The 20,379-nt window shown below is 45.7% G+C and overlaps 1 protein-coding gene across 5 annotated transcripts in view; it reads left to right on the forward strand.

The window, feature by feature from the left end:
• Nucleotides 1-2,352: 2,352 nt before the first annotated feature.
• Nucleotides 2,353-20,379, forward strand: part of CASC3 (CASC3 exon junction complex subunit) — a 30,820-nt gene continuing 12,793 nt past the window's right edge. For 3 of the 5 annotated variants that reach the window (XM_032163531.2, XM_032163532.2, XM_032163533.2), the window contains exons 1-3: nt 2,354-2,687; nt 3,096-3,123; nt 3,463-3,500. In XM_032163531.2, coding sequence (XP_032019422.1) covers nt 2,457-2,687; nt 3,096-3,123; nt 3,463-3,500 — 297 coding nt within the window. In that variant the 5' untranslated portion in view covers nt 2,354-2,456. Of the gene's footprint in view, nt 2,688-3,095; nt 3,124-3,462; nt 3,501-20,379 lie in introns of all 5 variants that reach the window. The other 2 variants (XM_032163530.2, XM_058445394.1) reach the window with 1 other exon arrangement.

A 20,379-nucleotide genomic window follows, 5' to 3' on the forward strand; every position in this document is an offset into this window, starting at 1 on the left:
GCACTTTGGGAGGCCAAGGCGGGTGGATCACGACGTCAGGAGTTCAAGAGCAGCCTGATCAACATGGTGAAACCCCGTCTCTACTAAAAATACAAAAATTAGCTGGGCATGGTGGTGCGCACCTGTAATCCCAGCTACACAGGATGCTGAGGCAGGAGAATCGCTTGAACCTGAAAGGCGGAGGTTGCAGTCAGCCCAGATTGCACCACTGCACTCCAGCCTGGGCAACAGAGAGAGACTCCGTCCCAAAAAAAAAAAAAAAAAATTGGACCCAGACTAAACAACTGAAGGACAAAGTGGCAGACTATCACTTTCCTTATTTAGGCACTAAACTTGACAGCCTTATTTGCACCAGTTTAGTCTGTGATGGATAAGATCCTCCAGGTCTTTTTCTTTAACACTTATTAAATCATATATCCTCCATTTTGAGCTCAGGCAGTTGGCTTTTGGAGCTGGACTTATAAGTTGTCACGTTTGGCCACTTGTCTAATTAGCTGAGATTGTTTGAATTTTCTTTTTTTCTTTTTTTTTTGAGACAGAGTCTCTGTCTCTCAGGCTGGAGTGCAGTGGCACGATCTCGGCTCACTGCAAGCTCCACCTCCCGGGTTCACGCCATTCTCCTGCCTCAGCCTCCTCAGTAGCTGAGACTACAGGTGCCCGCCGCCACGCCTGGCTATTTTTTTTTAATTTTTAGTAGAGATGGGGTTTCACCGTGTTAGCCAGGATGGTCCCGATCTCCTGACCTCGTGATCTGCCCGCCTCGGCCTCCCAAAGTGCTGGGATTACAGGCGTGGGCCACCGCACCCGGCCTTGAATTTTCTTTTAATCTCTGAAGGCATTCGTAATTACTTCCAGTTTCATGTTATCTATAAATTTGATAAACATCAGGATCCTTAACCATGTCATTTATAAAAATTTTACTCAGGAAAGGCCGGACACGGTGGCTCACGCCTGTAATCCCAGCACTAGCACTTTGGGAGGCCGAGGTGGGCGGATCACGAGGTCAGGAGATAGAGACCATCCTGGCTAACACGGTGAAACCCCATCTCTACTAAAAACATAAAAAGTTAGTCGGGCATGGTGGCAGGCGCCTGTAGCCCCAGCTACTCGGGAGGCTGAGGCAGGAGAATGGCGTGAACCCGGGAGGCGGAGCTTGCAGTGGGCGGAGATCACCCCACTGCACTCCAGCCTGGGAGACAGAGCGAGACTCCTCAAAAAAAAAAAAAAAAAAAAAAAAAAATTTTTTTACTCCGGAAAGAAGTCTATGCTACAGTGGCCTTTGATACATACATTATTAACGTGCACTTCTGTAGGTGCACTAAAATCTTAGCTCATGCGCTTTGTATATCCTTATAAGAGTCCAAAGAAAATACACTGATTCTTTTCAATGGTGACAAATGCCTTGCCAAAATCAAAGAATTTCCATAAACCTTAAGAAGGAAATAATGTCAGGATTTTGAATCAACATCTGTTCCTACTGACCATTTATTTTTAAGTAGGTTCTAAAATCTTGACAAGGGCAGTAGCTCATGCCTGTAGTCACAGCACTTGGGGAGGCTGAGAGGAAAGGATCGCTTGATCCCAGCCAGCAGACAAGCCTGGGCAAGAGCGAGACCCCATCTCTACAAAAAATAAAAAATTAGCCGGGTGTGGTAGTGTGTGCCTGTTGTCCTAACTACTAAGGAAGCTGAGGCAAGGAGGTCACCTGTGCCTAGGAGATCAAGGCTGCAGTGAGCCGCGCCACTGCCCTCCAGCCTGCGCAACAGAGTGAGACCCTGCCTCAAAAAAGCCAAAACAAAACCGATAATACTGGCATCACACCAGCCTGCACTTTGGGACAGGTGATGGCTGGGGTGGGAAGAAACGTGAAGAGGAAATGAGAACACAGAGAAAACGCTGCAACAAGTCCTCTGGCTTCACTGCAGACAACTGGTTTCTCCTTCGCCCGTTATCTTAAACCAGGCTGGTGCAGCAAATCTGACGCAGCACTACAGCTTTTAAGATTCACCTTGATTCGTGATTTTACCAAGCAAAGGAATGCAGTAAATCGACCTGCTTCAAACGTAGGTAGAAGTGAGAAATGGAAACAGAAAACCATGAAACAGCCCCAGTGTTGCAGTGACGCTGTGACAGGTTGACGCCTTCCACTCGGGAAACCCAAGATGGCCGGGCCAGGAACCCGGGAGGCTGCTGATGTCTCAATTCCCCTCGCCCTAGGCCTGCCCAAGGGAAGTCAGGAGCCGCGCCACGCCCCCTTACATCACCGATAGACGTAATCCGGTTCGGCCGCAAACGTGCCGCAGGCCTAGGCCCCGCCCAGTGCCCCCCACCCCCACAAGCGGGATGGCCGAGCCCCGCACGCTTAGCACGCCGGGACAAGCTATCCAGCCTCCCAGCAGCCTCTGCGACGGGCGCGGTGCGTAAGTACCTCGCCGGTGGTGCCCGTTCTCCGTGAGATGGCGGACCGGCGGCGGCAGCGCGCTTCGCAAGACACCGAGGACGAGGAATCTGGTGCTTCGGGCTCAGACAGCGGCGGCTCCCTGTTGCGGGGAGGCGGGAGCTGCAGCGGTAGCGCCGGAGGCGGCGGCAGCGGCTCTCTGCCTTCACAGCGCGGAGGCCGAATCGGGGCCCTTCATCTGCGGCGGGTGGAGAGCGGGGGCGCCAAGAGCGCTGAGGAGTCGGAGTGTGTGAGTGCGCGCAGGCGGGGCGGGGTGGGGACCGGGCGGCGAGTAGGTAATGCTAGGTGTCTGTGAATTGATAGTAGATACTGGGACTTTTTTTTGTTTGTTTTTGAGAGAAAAGGGGAGTTATCCCAATGAGTTTGCATCCGAAGTCCAAGGGAAGAAGGAGGATTGGGGGTTTCTGGGAGGATGGCAGAGCCGCTGGGGATGGAAAGCGGATGTTTATTCAGAAATCGGGGCTGGAGGGAAGGAGACCAGACCTGCCTTGGCTACTACTTGTTAAAGATTTACCTATCTGTGTCTCCCTCTCCAACCATTTTGTGCTGAGTCTTCAGCTTTTCACCCACATTTCTTTACTGGGCTCCCCACCTCTGGAAATCACAGAACTAACCCATGTCTTTTATTTTCCTTCAGGAGAGTGAAGATGGCATTGAAGGTGATGGTGAGTAGCATCTTTTACCCCATTAGGACGAGAGTTTTTTTTTTTAACATAAACTCAGGTCATCTGTTTCCAACAGTCGACATTCTCACACACTGTCACGGATTTAGGGCCACAGAGTGGCTTTTTGTAGCATAGTGATTAAGAGCATAGGTTTTAGCAGTATAGTCTTGAGCAAGTTACCCTCTGAGCCTGTTTCTCCTTCTGTAAGTGGGGACTATAATTTTATCCACGTTGTAGATTGATGTCAGAATTAAATGAGACTCTTAGTCTGACATATAATAAGCAGCCAAAAAATGTTTCTGGGTTTCTTTTTTTCCACATATTTCTGTTTTATTTCAGCTGTTCTCTCGGATTATGAAAGTGCAGAAGACTCGGAAGTGAGTATGACAGGTTTTTTCCTATGGTATAGATCAGAAATGCTTTTTAAAAACGTGTACACACCTTCGTTGCAAACGTACCGTGACGTCCGTGTTTATCCTCTTGTGCATTCTTCATTTATGCTTCTGAAAAAGTGTTACAGAAGGCCTTGTTCAATTTAGACCTAGGGAAAACTTGGGGCATGCCATATCAAGCCACAGGTGTTATACTGTTAGTTGGCTTCTCTTCCTGTCTGAAGAATATAAGGTTCTAAATAAGAGAGTGAGGACATCTTGAAGTCCTCTGAACGATGTTTGACAGTTTGTTTTATGCAGTGTAGGTTGAGAAGCCAGCCAGTTGAATATTTTTTTCCAAATCTATCTGAAGACTTTGAAAGGGTAGGATTCGGAATGTTTTGTGCCAAGAGCATCCATCATTTTATAGGTGGGGATTTTTCTGTTTTTAGGAGAAAGTTTCCTGTCTTTTGGATAAACTACTAGAGATGCCATCAGAATAAATGTTTGTTTCCTGGGTTGTTGAGTGGAGTCCTTAGTTCTGGTAATGGGATTATATGTAGGGGGAATTGGATGGTGGATCAAAGATTTTGTCTATACATTTTTAGAACTGTTACTACATTTTAGAATCTGTTAAGCCCTTGAGGATGGAATAGTGAACACTATAACAAAATTCCTATCTTTAGAGATCTTACAACTTAATAAGGAAGTCAGACAAACATTCAAGCAATTGTACCACTTGCTGATAGGAGGTAGCACTGGGATAGGGCTAAGTAGGGTGTTACAGCTGGGTACTGAATCCATCTTAGGCAGTCAGGAAATATTAAAGAGTTGGCTGGGTAAAATGTGTTCTAGGCAGAGAGAACAACAGTCGAAAGCCCACAGGGGCAGGGAGCAGTGGCCCACGCCTGTAATCCCAGCACTTTGGAAGGCTGAGGCAGACGGATCACTTGAGGCCATGAGTTTGAGACCAGCCTGGCCAACATGATGAAACCCCATCTCTATTAAAAAATATAAAAATTAGCTGGGTGTGGTGATGCATACCTGTAATCGCAGGCTGAGATACGAAAATCGTTTGATCCTAGGAGATGGAGGTGGCAGTGAGCTGAAATCATGCCACTGCACTCCTACCTGGGTAACAGAGTGAGACTCTGTCTCAAAGAATAAATAAATAAATAAATAAAAGCCCGTAGGGGTACAAAAAAAAATAGTAATTAGAATGAATAAGATCTAAACCCAGCGTGATACCTGTAATCCCAGCACTGTGGGAGGCCAAGGTGGGCCAGTCACTTGAGGCCAGGAGGTCAAGACCATCCTGGCCAACATGGCAAAACTCCATCTCTGCTAAAAATACAAAAATTAGCAGATCATGGTCACGCATGCCTGTAATTCCAGCTACTCAAGTGGCTGAGGCAGGAGAATCCCTTGAGCCTGGGAGGTGGAGGTGGTAGTAAGCCATAATCACACCACTGTACTCCAACCTGGGCAACAGAGCAAGACTCTGTCTCAGAACATTTAAAAAATAAGAATGATTAAGATCTAGAATTTCATATTTGCAACATGGTGACTACAGTCAACCAGTAACTTATTGTACACTTAAAAATAAACTATTGGCTGGGCACAGTGGCTCAGGCCTGTAATCCCAGCACTTCGGGAGGCTGAGGTGGGTGGATAACGAGGTCAAGAGATCGAGACCATCCTGGCCAACATGGTGAAATCTTGTCTCTATTAAAAATACAAAAATTAGCTGGGTGTGGTTGCATGTGCCTGTAGTCCCAGCTACTCGGGAGGCTGAGGCAGGAGAATTGCTTGAATCCGGGAGGCGGAGGTTGCAGTGGACCGAAATCACACCACTGCGCTCCAGCCTGGTGACAGGGCAAGACTCCATCTCAGAAAAAAAAAAAAGTATTAATAAAAGAATGTAATTGAATTGTTTGTAACAAAGGATTAATGCTTGAGGTGATCCATACCCCATTTACACTTACATGATTATTACACATTGTATATCTATAAAAAAATATCTCAGGGGCCGAGTGTGGTGGCTCACACCTGTAATCCCAGCACTTTGGGAGGCCGAGGCGGGTGAATCACCTGTGGTCAGGAGTTCGAGACCAGCCTGGCCAACATGACGAAACCCATTTTCAGTCTCTATTGAAAATAAGAAAAATTAGCTAGTCGTGGTTGCAGGCGCCTGTAATCCCAGCGACTCAGGAGGCTGAGGCAGGAGAATCACTTGAACCGAGGAGGTAGAGGTTGCAGTGAGCCAAGATTGTGCCATTGCACTTCATCTTGGGCAACAAGAGCAAAACTCTGTCTCAAAAAAAAAAAAAATCTCATGTACTGCATAAATATATACCTACTGTGTACTCAACAAAAATTAAAAACTTTTTTCTGTTTTTTTTGCTTGAGATGGAGTCTTGCTCTGTAACCCAGGCAAGAGTGCAGTGGCATGATCTTGGCTCACTGCAACCTCCGCCTCCTGGGTTCAAGCGATTCTCCTATCTCAGCTTCCCGAGTAGCTGGGATTACAGGTGCATGCCACCACGCCCAGCTAATTTTTGTATTTGTAGTAGAAATGGGGTTTTACCATGTTGGCCAGGCTGGTCATGAACTCGTGACCTTAGGTGATCCGCCCGCCTCAGCTTCCCAAAGTACCGGGATTACGGGTGGATTATGGATGTGAGCCACTGTGCCCAGCCCTCTTTTTTTTTTTTTTTTTTTTAAAGGCAGGGTCTCACTCTGTTGCCCAGTCACCCAGGCTGGAGTGCAGCTGTGGGATCACAGCTCACTACAGCCTCCAACTGCTGGGTTCAACTAGTCCTCCTGCCTTGACCTCCCAAAGTGCTGAGATTACAAGTATGAGCCACCGTATCCAGCCAAAAAAAAAAAAAAAATTTTTTTTTTTTTGAGATGGAGTGTTGCTATGTTACCCAGGCTGGAGTTCAATGGCTCGATCTCGGCTCACTGCAACCTCTGCCTCCTGGGTTCAAGTGATTCTCCTGCCTCAGTCTCCCGAGTAGCTGGGATTATAGGCGCATGCCACCACGCCCCCCAAATTTTTGTGTTTTTAGTAGAGACGGGGTTTCACCGTGGTCTCGATCTCCTGACCTCGGGATCCGCCCGCCTCGGCCTCCCAAAGTGCTGGGATTACAAGCGTGAGCCACCGCGCCCGGCTGTTTTGTTTTGTTTTTTAAGATGGAGTCTCACTCCGTTGCCAGGCTGGAGTGTGGTGGTGCAATCTCGGCTCACTTCAGCCTCCGCCCCGCCGGGTTCAAGTGATTTCTCCTGCCTGAGCCTCCCAAGTAGCTGGGACTACAGGTGCGCACCACCATGCTCAGCTAATTTTTGTATTTTTGGTAGAGATGGGGTTCCACCATGTTGGCCAGGATGGTCTCCATCTCTTGACCCTTGTGATCTACCTACCTCAGCCTCCCAAAGTGCTGGGATTACAGGCGTGAGCTACTGCGCCTGGCCCAAAATTTTTTTAAAAAGAGAAAAAGCCCAGATAGAGAAGATAGAGAGCGTTTGGGAACTTGGGAGTAGTTAGGTGTGACTGGAGCATTGTTGGGACAGGGTAGGTAGTAGAAATAAAGACAAATTGGTGAGCAGGGGCCACTAATTGGTGAGGTGGGAGGATTGCTTGAGCCTGGGAGGTGGAGGTTGCAGTGAATCAAGATTGTATCACTGTACTCCAGCCTGGGCAACAAAGCAAGACCCTGTCTCAAAAAAGAAAGTGATATGATTGGATTTATTTATTTATTTTTTAACTTTTTATTTACTGGTTTTTTGTTTTTTTTTTTGAGATGGAGTCTCACACTGTCAGATGCCCAGGCTGGAGTGCAGTGGTGCGATCTCGGCTCACTGCAGCCTCCACCTCCCAGGTTCAAGCGATTCTCCTGCCTCAGCCTCCCAGGTAGCCAGGTAGCTGGGACTACAGGTGCACGACACCACACCCAGCTAATTTTTTTTTTAATTTTTAGTAGAGATGGGGTTTCACCATGTTGGCAAGGCTGGTCTTGAACTCCTGACCTCAAGTGATCCACCCGTCTTGGTCTTTCAAAGTGCTGGGATTATAAGCATGAGCCACTGTGCTTTGTCTGATTTAAATTTTAAAGAAGTGTTTTTCAGATCCAGAGAACACTTGCATCAGAAAATCCAATTAGCCATTCTCTACTGAAACAGACTCTTGGGAGGGGCATTGGGGACTCAGACATTTATGTATTAAAGAATATCCCAGGTTGATGCTATGTACTGTAAAATTTGAGGATTCTTTTACAGCAGTTATTTTGTCTGCAGTGAGGAGGAACAAGATCAGAGACAGAAATGCTAGTTAAGAAAGCTATTGTAGGAATCTAGTTTTAAGTAGTGAGTGTGGCATGGAATAGAGTGGTGATACGGAAAATAGAAGTGGACAGAATTCAGAGTTACAAGTGGTTTTGGGATGGGGAATATTTGCTGCAGTACAGATGCTTTTTGATTTATGGTGTAGTTATATCCCATCCTGGTAAACTCATCATAAGTTCAGAAGTTCAAGATAACTTCTTGGCTAACTTGGAGCAGCAGTTCTGTTGCTATCCAGCATCTCGAGAAGTACGATTTCTTTTTTTTTTTTTTCTTTTTTTAAGACAGAGTCTCACTCTGTCTCATTCTGTCTGCAGTGGCATGATCTCAGCTCACTGCAACCTCTGCCTCCCGGGTTCAAGTGATTCTCGTGCCTCAGCCTCCCGAGTAGCTGGGATTACAGGTGCACGCCACTATGCCTGGCTAATTTTTTTTGTATTTTTAGTAGAGACGGGGTTTCATCATGTTGGACAGGCTGGTCTTGAACTCTTGACCTGGTGATCCGCTTGCCTCAGCCTCCCAAAGTGCTGGGATTACAGGCGTGAGCCACAGTGCCTGGCCTCTTTTTTATTTTTTAAAAAATATTTTTAATAGAGATGGGGTCTCTCTATGTTGCCCAGGCTGATCTTGAACTCCTGAACACCAGTACTGTACAGGTCCTACAGCTGTTGGTGCTTTGTTATGCACTTACATTTTGGGTCTTGGCGGATACCTGGTAACTTACTTTGTTGCAGTGTTGTCTGAAGGTTTTGGCTTCTTTTCTATTTTTTGAGACAGAGTCTTGCTGTCGCCCAGGCTGGAGTGCAGTGGCTTTGCCTTCCAGGTTCAAGCTATTCTTGTGCCTCAGCCTCAAGAACTCCCACCTTGGCCTCCCAAAGTGCTGGGATTACATGTGTGGTGAGCGACTGCACCCAGCTGAGAAGTACAGTTTCTACTGAATGTTTATGGCTTTCATACCACAATAAAGTCAAAAATTATAAGTTGAACCATCATACATCAGGGACCGTCTGTAGTCACTAGAGAATGGAAACGTTGGAAAAACTGACAGGCAATATGGAGTGTTCATTGAGTTTTGGGGATTGTGAATTTATAGCAGCTTACCATTCTATATGTAAGGGAGTTTGGATGTTATTCTAATGGCAAGGAAAGAACCACTGAAGGCTTAAATGTGGAGGATGAATTGTGGGTGAGGCACAAAGGAAGACTAGAGGCAGAAGAGCTGTTTAGAGGTTGTTAGGATAGTCCAAGGAGCATGACAATGGTGCCCCTAAAGAAGGTTCATGCTTGTGGGAATGGCAAGATGTGGACAGATTAGAGAGAGATTCTAGTGTTACTAACAACCCCTTCATTGATTGAATATGGAACCTGAATTAAGGAGTCAAAGGAGGCCAGGTACCGTGGCTCATGCCTGTAATCACAGCACTTTGGGAGGCTGAGGCAGGTGGATTGCTTGAGCCCGGGAGCTTGAGACCCACCTGGGCAACATGGAAAAATCCTGTCTCTACAAAAGAAAAGTAGAAAAAAAAATTATCCGGTCTTGGTGGCGCAGGCCTGTGGTCCCAGCTACTGAGGAGGTTCAGGCAGGAGGATCATCTAAACCCGGGGAGGTCAAAGCTGTAGAGCTGTGATCATGCCACAGCACTCCAATCTGGACAACAAAGTGAGACCCTGACTCAGAAAAAGAAAAAGGAGTCAAAGGAATGTGCAGGTTGATGAATGGTGTTGAATGGTGTTAACTGTTAAGGAAGGGACAGCAGGAGAAGAGTTCTGGAAGGACAGTGGTGGGTTAGGTTTTGGATGTTTTGAGATCGAGAAGGTGTGGGACTTTTAGGTGGTGATATTTGGTAAATAGTTTTTGATTCCTAATTGCTCATACCTTTCTGAGTTTTCATTTCATTTTTGAGTTTTTCCAATTCTGATTGATGTTCTTTCATGCCTTGTATAATTTTCTTAATGTCTTTTTAGCTGATTTTGAAATAGAAGTTGCAATTTTGATATGCTATGCAGATGTCTTTCTGGCATGCTTTCATTGTCTGTAGGAATGCTATTATTTTTTCTTATAACTTTATATGGGATTTAACTTCTATGTTTTCTGTTCATTTTTATGTAAAATTAGTTTTCCTGGTCTTTTAGAAGGAAGCATGATTTAGAGTAGCTTTTTCTAACTTCACAGAGCTTCTTCTGTTGTTTTTCTGTGGTGGTGAGAAATATGGTGGCTTGCTTTCTGAGATTTGTTGCTTTTGTTCCCTTTCCCAGCTTGTTCTGGACCATCCCCGTCCTACTGAATTTGGTCCTGCTCTCAACAGTTTCTCTTCTAGGAACTCCCTTCTAGGGACAGTGTAGGGCCCTGTCCCCAGAAGGAAGCCCTGGCAGCCAGGTCAGCTTCATCCCTTCAGACTTTATTTATTTATTTATTTTTTTTTTTTTTTTGAGACAGAGTCTCACTCTGTCGCCCAGGCTGGAGTGCAGTGGCACAATCTCAGCTCACTGCAACCTCTGTCTCCCGGATTCAAGTGATTCTCCTGCCTTAGCCTCCCAAGTAGCTGGGACCTCGTGTGCCACCATGCCCAGCTAATTTTTGTATTTTTAGTAGAGATGAGGTTTCACCGTGTTTTCCAGGCTGGTCTCGAACTCCTGACTCAGATGATCCACCCACCTCGGCCTCCCAAAGTGATGGGATTACAGGCATGAGCCACCCTGCCTGGCCCCCTTGCTAGTTTTAAATGCTGTTCTCAGTTTTGACTGTTGTGCTTCCCCTTGACTGCCTGTTGATTATTTCAGTGTTCTCCTGTTCTCAGGTCCATTTGCTTTCTCTCTGCTTTCTCCTGCGTGGACACCAGTACTGTACAGGTCCTACAGCTGTTGGTGCTTTGTTATGCACTTACATTTTGGGTCTTGGGGGATACCTGGTAACTTTGTTGCAGTGTTGTCTGAAGGTTTTGGCTTCTTTTTTATTTTTTGAGACAGAGTCTTGCTGTTGCCCAGGCTGGAGTGTGGTGGCTTTGCCTTCCAGGTTCAAGCTATTCTTGTGCCTCAGCCTCCTGCGTAGCTGGGATTACAGGTGTGTGCCACCATGCCTGGCTAATTTTTGTATTTTTAGTAGAGACACGGTTTTACCATGTTGGCCAGGCTGGTCTTGAACTCCTGACCTCAGGTGATCCACCCACCTTGGCTTCCCAAAGTGTTGGGATCACGGGCGTGAGCCACTATGTCTGGCCAGGGTTTCGGTTTGGGTCTTGGTTTTGATTTCCAGAGCTCTCATTCCATGTGGAGATTTGAAGAGAGATAAACTGTGCCACTGCCATTTTCTGAGAGTCTTCCAAGAATTCTTTTTATGTTTTTGGCAAATGGGTCTCCTTATTTTCCCAAGCTGAGCTTGAACCTGAACTTACAATCCTCCCACATCAGCCATCAGTTTCTTGAATAGCTGAGACAATAGGTTCATGCCACTGTGCATGGCCAAAAAAACTTGTTAAAGAAATCTGACTGAGGGAAGGCTAAAGAGATGGTAGTTGGAGAGGTAGCTTTGAGATCAAGAGGTGATTTGGTTGTTTTTTAAAAAGTTAGGAGAGTATCAAATAAGGTCAAAGAAAAGATAAGAAAGGGGGGAAAAAAGAGAGGGAATAGATAATAATATTGAGTATTTTTCACTGAGTATATGACAAGTAGGAACCAGACAAGACAAGCATCTTCCACTGTAATTACAGAGAAGTGGGAAGGAAAGGTATGTGCAAAGGAAGATTAGAAAGGAGGCAAAAGCCGGGTGCGGTGGCTCACGCCTGTAATCCCAGCACTTTGGGAGGCCGAGCTGGGCGGATCACGAGGTCAGGAGATCAAGACCATCCTGGCTAACATGGTGAAACCCTGTCTCTACTAAAAATACAAAAAATTAGCCAGGCATGGTGGCAGGCACTCGAGCCTGGGCGACAAAGCGAGACTCCGTCTCAAAAAAAAAAAAAAAAGGAAAAAAAAAGAGGGAATAGATAATAATAGTAAGTACTGGTATTCTTGACTGAGTACATGAGAAGATGTAGGAACCAGACAAGAGAAGTATCTTCCATTGTAATTACAGAGAAGTGGGAAGGAAAGGTATGTGCAAAGGAAGTTAGCATTCCCTTCTGTGTTTTGTTTTTGTGAAATAGAAGGATAGAGCAGGACAGGCACGGTGGCTTACACTTGTAAGCCAAGCACTTTGGGAGGCCAAGGCAGGAGGATTGCTTGAGCCCAGGAATTTGAGACCAATCTGGGCAACAAAGTGAGACCCTCTCTCTACCAAAAATCAACCTGGTGCAGTGATGTGTGCTTACGTCCCAGCTACTTGGGAGCTTAGAGTGGGGGGATCCCTTGAGCCCAGGAGGTCGAGGCCACAGCAAGCTATGATTGCACCACTGCACTCCAGCCTGAGTAACAGTGTGATACTCTTGAAAAAAACAAAAGAATGACATCTCTTTCAAAAAGAGTGTGTGTGTGTGTGTGTGTGTGTGTGTGTTTAACCCCCTTTGGCAATGGAGTAGTCTGTTGTAGGCCTGGAGAAAGCAGACATTTGAATTGGTCCAGTCCCAGGCATATGGGAGTGGCAAGAGAATTGGGATGTTACTAGTAGTGATTGAAATGAATGAGCTATGGAGTCTAGAGAGAGAAGAAAGTGAATGTGAGAAAGGACTGATAGGCAGAAGTTAGAAGGATCAAGGGAATGGATGCATTAAGAAATTAGAGACGAGACAGTAAGGAAACAACTAGGAATAAGAGGCAATTTTTTAAAAAACTGCTTTATGTGGCAAGGTGCCAAGGCTCATGCCTGTAATCCCAGTACTTTGGGAGGCTAAGGCGGGTGGATCACGAGGTCAGGAGATCGAGATCATCTTGGCTAACACGGTGAAACCCGGTCTCTACTAAAAATACAAAAAACTTAGCCAGGTGTGGTGGCAGGCACCTGTAGTCCCAGCCACTCGGGAGGCTGAGGCAGGAGAATGGTGTGAACCTGGGAGGTGGAGCTTGCAATGAGCCAAGATCATGCCACTGCACTCCAGCCTGGGCAACAGAGTGAGACTCCCTCTCAAAAAAAAAAAAAAGAGAAAAAGAAAAAAAAACTGCTTTATTGCGATACAATTCACAGAACGTACAGTTCATTTATTTATAAAGTGCATAATTTAGCCAGGTGCGTGCCTGTACTGAGCTACTCAGCAGGCTGAGGCAGGAGGAATGGTTGGCCCAGGAGTTCGAGACCAGCCTGGGCAACATAGTGAGACCTCATCTCTTTTTATTTATTTGTTTGTTTGTCTGTTTTTGAGACAGAGTCTTGCTCTGTCACCCAGTCTGGAGTGCAGTGGCATAATCTTGGCTCACTGCAACTTGACCCTCTGGGGTTCAAGTGATTCTCGTTCATCAGCCTCCCGGATAGCTGGGGCTACAGGTATGTGCCATATGCCTGCCTAATTTTTAGTATTTTTAGTAGAGATGGAATTTTGTCATTTTGGCCAGGCTGGTCTCAAACTCCTAGCCTCAAGTGATCTACACACCTCAGCTTCCCAAAGTGCTGGGATTACAGGCGTAAGTCACCACGCCTGGCCCGTAAGACCTTATCTCTATAAAAAATAAAAAATTTAGCCAGGCTTGGTGGTGTGCACCTGTAGTCCCAGCTACTTGGCAAGCTGAGGCAGGAGAATTGTTTGAGCCCAGGAGGTCAAGGCTGCAGGGAGCTGTGATCACGCCACTACAGTCCAGCTTGAGTAACAGAGTGAGACCTTCATCTCAAAAAAAAAAAAAAAAAAAAGGAAGAAACCCAGTTCTCTCATCCTTCCTGTAGCCTTAAGCAACCTCAAATCTACTTTCTGTCTCTGTTGATTTTCCTATTCTGGCCTTTCATATGAATGGAATTATGTAATATGTAGATTTATGTGTCTGGCCTCTTTGAGTATAATGTTTTCATCTGACTTGTAGCATGTATCAGTACTTCATTCCTTCTTTCTGCCTCCCCACCCCAGCTTTATTGAGGTATAACTCACAAATAAAAATTGTATACATTTAACACATACAGTGTGGTGTCTTCATATATGTGTACATTGTGGAGTACCACAGTTAAGCTAATTAGCGTATCTATCACGTCACATAGTTAACCTTTTTGTATGTGTGTGATGAGAACACTGAAGAGCTACTCTCTCAGCACATTTCAAGTTTACAATATATTATTTATTTTTATTTTACATGGTTTAAAAAGAGAACCTTTGTCACCCAAGCTGGAGTTCAGTGATGCAGTTATAGCTCACTGCAACCTCAAACTCCTGGGCTTAAGCGATCCTCCCACCTCAGCCTCCTCAATAGCTGGGACTACAGGCATGCACTACCATGCCCAGCTAATTTATTTATTTGTTTTTATTTATTTTTTTTTTTTTGAGACGGAGTTTCGCTCTTGTTGCCCAGGCTGGAGTGCAGTGGCATGATCTCAGTTCACTGCAGCCTCCGCCTCCCGGGTTCAAGCGGTTCTCCTGCCTAAGCCTCCCAAGTAGCTGGGATTACAGTCATGCGCCACCAAGCCCAGCTAATTTTGTATTTTTAGTAGAGACGGGGTTTCTCCATGTTGGTCAGGCTGGTCTTGAACTCCCAACCTCAGGTGATCCACCCGCTCGGCCTCTCAACGTGCTGGGATTACAGGCGTGAGCCACCGTGCCCAGCCGCCCAGCTAATTTTTAATCAAATTTTTTGTAGAGGCAAAGAATCGCTATATTGCCCAGGCTGGTCTTGAACTCAGCTTCGAGCAATCCTCCAGCCTCAGCTTCCCAAAGTATTAGGATTACAAGCATGAGCCACCATGCCTGGCCAAGTATACAGTACGTTATTATTATTATTTTAGATGGAGTCTTGCTCTGTCGCCCATTCTGGAGTGCGGTGGTACAGTCTCGGCTCACTGCAATCTCTGCCTCCCAGGTTCAAGCAATTCTTCTGCCTCAGCCTCCTGAGTAGTTGGGATTACAGGCGCCCACCACCACACCCGGCTAATTTTTTTATTTTTAGTAGAGACAGGGTTTCACCATGTTGCCCAGGCTGGTCTTGAACTCCTGACCTCGTGATCTGCCTACCTTGGCCTCCCAAAGTGCTGGGATTACAGATGTGAGCCACCATGCCTAACCAGTACGTTATTATTAACTATGGTTACCATGCTGTACATTAGGTCTCCAGAACTTAATAACTGAAATTTTTTTTTTTTTTTTTTTTTTAAGACGGAGTCGCTCTGTCGCCCAGGCTGGAGTGCAGTGGCGCAATCCCGGCTCACTGCAAGCTCCGCCTCCCGGGTTCACGCTATTCTCCTGCCTCAGCCTCTCCAAGTAGCTGGGACTACAGGAGCCCGCCATCACGCCCGGCTAATTTTTTGTATTTTTAGTAGAGACGGGGTTTCACCGTGGTCTCGATCTCCTGACCTCGTGATCCGCCCGCCTCGGCCTCCCAAAGTGCTGGGATTACAAGCGTGAGCCACCGCACCCGGCAATAACTGAAATTTTATATCCTTTTACCACGATCTCATTTTCCCTACCCTTAAGCCCCAGACAACCCCCTTCCTACTCTCTGTTTCTATGAGTTTGACTTGAGATCATGTGGTGGTTATCTTTCTGTGTCTAGCTTATTTTAGTTAGCATAGTTCCCTCTAGGTTCATCCATTTGTTGTCACAAATGTCAAAATTTTTTTTTTAGGGCAGAATTAGATTCCATTGTTTGTGTGTTCCACATTTTCTTTTTCCATTCACCCAACAGACACAAGTTATTTCCATAGCTTATTTCCATCTTTTGATTATTATGAATAATTCTGCTACAAACATTAGTGTACACGTTTTTGTGGGGACATATGTTTTCACTTCTCTTTGACTATGTACCTGGGAATGGAATTGCTGAGTCATGTGGTAACTCTGTAATCATTTGAGGAACTAGAACCGCCGTACTGTTTCCAAGGTGCTGCACCATTTTACGTGACTAACAGCAGTGTATGAGGGTTCCAGTTTCTCCATATCTTTAACAGCACTTGTGTTATTTACCCAGGTGCATGCCTGTACTCTTAGCTACTCAGGAGGCTATGGCAGGAGGATTTCTTGGGCCCAGGAGTTGGAGACCAGCTTGGGCAACATAGACCTGTCTAAAACTTTTTTTTTTTTTTTTTTGGCCGGGCACGGTGGCTCACATCTATAATCCCAGCACTTTGGGAGGCTGAGTCAGACGGATCACTTGAGATGAGGAGTTCGAGACCAGCCTTGCTAACATGGCGAAACCTCGTCTCTGCTAAAAATGCAAAAATTAGCCAGGCACTGTGGCACACATCTGTAATCCCAGCTACGCAGGAGGCTGAGGCATAAGAATCACTTGAATCTGGGAGGCAGAGCTTGCAGTGAGCCGATTTGATTCTAAATGTCCTATTAGGTATGAGATGTTCTCTCATTCTGATTTGCATTTCCCTGATGACTAATGATGCTGAGCGTTTTTTTTTTTTTTGGTGCTCATTGGCCATTTGTGTATCTTCCTTGGAGAAATGACTTCAGATACCTAGGCCATTTTTTAAAAATTTATTTTTAATTATTTTTATTTTTTTAGAGACAAGGTCTTGCTATATTATCCAGAGTGGTCTCAAACTCCTGGGCTCAAGCAGTCTTCCCGTCTCAGCCTCCTCAGTAGTTGGGACTGTAGGCATCAGCCACCACACTTGATCTTTGCCCCAAGTAGCTGGGATTACAGGTGTGTGCTGCCATGCCCGGCTAATTTTTTGTATTTTTAGTAGGGACGAGGTTTTGCCATGTTAGCCAGGCTGGTCTTGAACTCCTGACCTCAGGTGATCTGCCCACCTCAGCCTCCCAAAGTGCTGGGATTATGGGTGTGAGCCACTGCACTTGGCTTTTTTTTTTTTTTTTAAATTGAGATGTAAGAATTCTCTATATATTCTGTATTCTAGATGCAAGTGCCTTATCAGATATGATTTACAAATATGTGTTCCCTTTCTGTGGATTGTTCACTTTCTTTATAGTGTTCTTTCAAGCACAAAGGTTTTAGTTTTGATGAAGCCTAGTTTATGTTTTTCCTTTTGTTGCAGATGCTTTTGGTGTTAGTTATCTAAGAATCATTTGCCAAACTGAGAGTCATGAGTATTTACTCCTATGTTTTCTTCTAAGAGTTTTATAGTTTCAACTCTTAAATTTAGGTCTTTGATTCATTTTGAGTTAGTTTTTATATGTGGGGTAAAGTAAGGGTCTAACTTCATTCTTTTTTTTTTTTTTTTTTGAGATGGAGTCTTGCTCTTTCACCCAGGCTGGAGTGCAGTGGCGCTATCTAGGCTCACTGCAAACTCTGCCTCCCGGGTTCTTGCCATTCTCTTGCCTCAGCCTCCCGAGTAGCTGGGACTACAGGCGCCCACCACCACGCCCAGCTAATTTTTTGTATTTTTAGTAGAGACGGGGTTGCGCTGTGTTAGCCAGGATGGTCTCGATCTCCTGACCTCGTGGTCCACCCGTCTTGGCCTCCCAGAATCCTGGGATTACAGGCGTGAGCCACCGCGCCCAGCCAGCTTCATTCTTTTGCATGTGATGATTTTGGTCGAGGACTGGGGTATTTATACATAAGGTTTTATTTTGTTTTGTTTTGTTTTGTTTTGAGATGGAGTCTCATTCTGTCACCCAGGCTGGAGTGCAGTGCCGCTATCTTGGCTTACTGCAACCTCCGTCTCCCGAGTTCAAGCGATTCTCCTGCCTCAGCCTCCTAGGTGGCTAGGATTACAAGCATGAGCCACCACGCTCAGCTAATTATATTTAAGGTTTTGAAAGTGGAGCAGTTTTACTTATAATAAAGCGTAGCAGTTCTAGGTAAGACTGGTTTGGAGTGCAGCCATGGAAATGGATAGCTGAAGTGCAGGTGAAGACTGACCTCAATGCCAAAGTCTTCCCATCAGCGACAGGCCTGTGGCCTCGGAGGAGCCGGGGTTTATTAAAATGAGCCTGAGGAGTTAGATCTGGAAGAGACATTGAGAATAAGGATACCAACCCCATCTCTTAGTCTGAAATAAGTGGGAAGTAGAAGAATGAGCTAAAATTTCTGTATTAGAAGTTTTCAAAGGAAGCAGTTCCTTCAGGGTAGAGCTAGTAAGAATTGGAAAGAGTACACTGAAGTAAAAGTGGTGGGTGATGTAGGGGAGTTTGTCTCTTCTGGAAAAAGGTTTTGATGACATCCCTTTGCCAAAGCAGTGTGACCGTGTGGTAGCACCTTGGCTTCAGTTAGACTAAGCTTTGACTAATTTGGAGCCTCCTCAGCACTATGCTATTTGTGTCTGTTCTGCCCTGGAAACAAAATTAGTTTTTCACTTAAAATAAAGTTGCCTTATTTGACATCCTACCACAGATCAGAGGGTGGAGCATAAAACAAGGTTTCCTTATTAATCATGTGATAATACTATTTAAAGGTATTTGAATTAAGTCAGTACGTGTGTGTAGGGAGATGGAGAATTAAAGTCACATACACCAAGTTTGTAATTTCTGCTTGAAAATCTTCAAGGAACATAGGATCAAGGAAAGAACTGAGTGATTGCCACCTACCCATCCTAGTCTTGAGGAGGAAAAACTTCATGTCATAAGGGAAATGGGAAGAATCAATGGTGCTCGGTTGTTAAAAAGCTATAGGTAAAGGCTTGATTCTGATAGTGTGGGTATAGTCAAACAGTCTCCCTCTATTCTGTTACCTTTCTGAGAGTCCTAACCCAAAACACTCAAGGCCAAAATAGTTGACCTTTGAACGGCCGGGCGCGGTGGCTCATGCCTGTAATCTCAGCATTTTGGGAGGCCGAGACAGGCGGATCACGAGGTCAGGAGATCAAGACCATCCTAGCTAACACAATGAAACCCCATCTCTGCTAAAAATACAAAAAAAAAATTAGCCGGGTGTGGTGGCGGGCACCTGTAGTCCCAGCTACTTGGGAGGCTGAGGCAGGAGAATGGCATGAACCCGGGAGGCGGAGCTTGCAGTAAGCCGAGATGGAGCCACTGCACTCCAGCTGGGGCGACAGAGTGAGACTCCGTTTCAATAAAAAAAAAATAAAAAAATAAAATAGTTGACCTTTGAACAACATGGGAGTTAAGAGTGCCTATCCTGTCTGGGTACAGTCACTCATGCTTCTAATCCAAGCACTTTAGTGGGCCAAGGGAGGAGGATCACTTGAGTCCAAGAGTTTGAGACTAGCCTGGACAACAAAGCAAGACCCTGTCTCTACAAAAAAAGGACAAAAATTAGCTAGGCATGATGGCATGTGCCTGCAGTCCCAGCTACTCAGGAGGCTGAGGCAGGAGGATGACTCGAGCCCAGGAGTTTGAGGCTGCAGCAAGCCATGATCACACCACTACACTCTACCCTGAGTGATACAGTGAGACCCCGTCTGTTAAAAAAAAAGGGGGGGGGGTTGGCCAGGCGCGGTGGCTCACGCCTGTAATCCCAGCACTTTGGGAGGCCGAGGCGGGTGGATCACAAGGTCAGGAGATCGAGACCATCCTGGCTAACACGGTGAAACCTCGTCTCTACTAAAAATACAAAAAATTAGCCGGGTGTGGTGGTGGGTGCCTGTAGTCCTGGCTACTCAGGAGGCTGAGGCAGGAGAATGGCTTGAACCTGAGAGGCGGAGTTTGCAGTGAGCTGAGATCGCACCACTACACTCCAGCCTGGACGACAGAGCGAGACTCCGTCTCAAGAAATAAAAATAAAAAATAAAAAAAAGGGGGCTGGGCGTGGTGGCTCATGCCTGTAATCCCAGCACCTCAGGAGGCCGAGGTGGGCGGCTTGCCTGAGCTCAGGACTTTGAGACCAGCCTGGGCAACATGGTAAAACCCTATCTCTACTAAAAGTACAAAAATTAGCCGGGAATGGTGGCACACGCCTGTAGTCCCTGCTACTCAGGAGGCTGAGGCATAAGAATTGCTTGAACCCAGGAGGTGGAGGTTGCAGTGAGCTGAGATCGCGCCATTGCACTCCAGCCTGGGCGACAGAGTGAGACTCTGTCTCCAAAATAAATAAATAATAAATAAAATATAAAGGACACCTATTCCTGTGCAGTAAGAATTCCAAGTATAACTTTTGACTCCCCCAAAACTTAACTACTAAATCAACTGGAAGCCTTACCAATAACATAAACAGTCAGTGAATATGTATTTTGTATTTTATGTGTATTATGTACTGTACTCTTACAATGAAGCTAGAGAAAAGAAAATGTTATTAAGAAATCATTCACTATTAAGGAAACATACTATTCAGTGGAAGTGGATCATCATAAAGGTCTTCATCTTTGCGTTGAATAGACTTCAGAAGAGGAGGGGTTGATCTTGCTGCCTTGGGTGACAGAGGCAGTGGAAGGAGAGGCAGGCATACTTGCTGTAACTTCTGTTGAAAAAAAATTGCGTAGAAGTGGACCTGAGTAGTTCAAACCCCTTGTTCCAGGGTCAGCTACACCCAGATGCTGAGCAGGGAAAAATGAGGAAGAGGGATTAATTGGCTTGTCTGGGCCAATCAGGCTGACTCAGCTCTATTTGAAGAGATG

This window comes from Hylobates moloch, unplaced genomic scaffold, assembly GCF_009828535.3.
Source record: "Hylobates moloch isolate HMO894 unplaced genomic scaffold, HMol_V3 SCAFFOLD_10, whole genome shotgun sequence".
NCBI lineage: Eukaryota > Metazoa > Chordata > Mammalia > Primates > Hylobatidae > Hylobates > Hylobates moloch.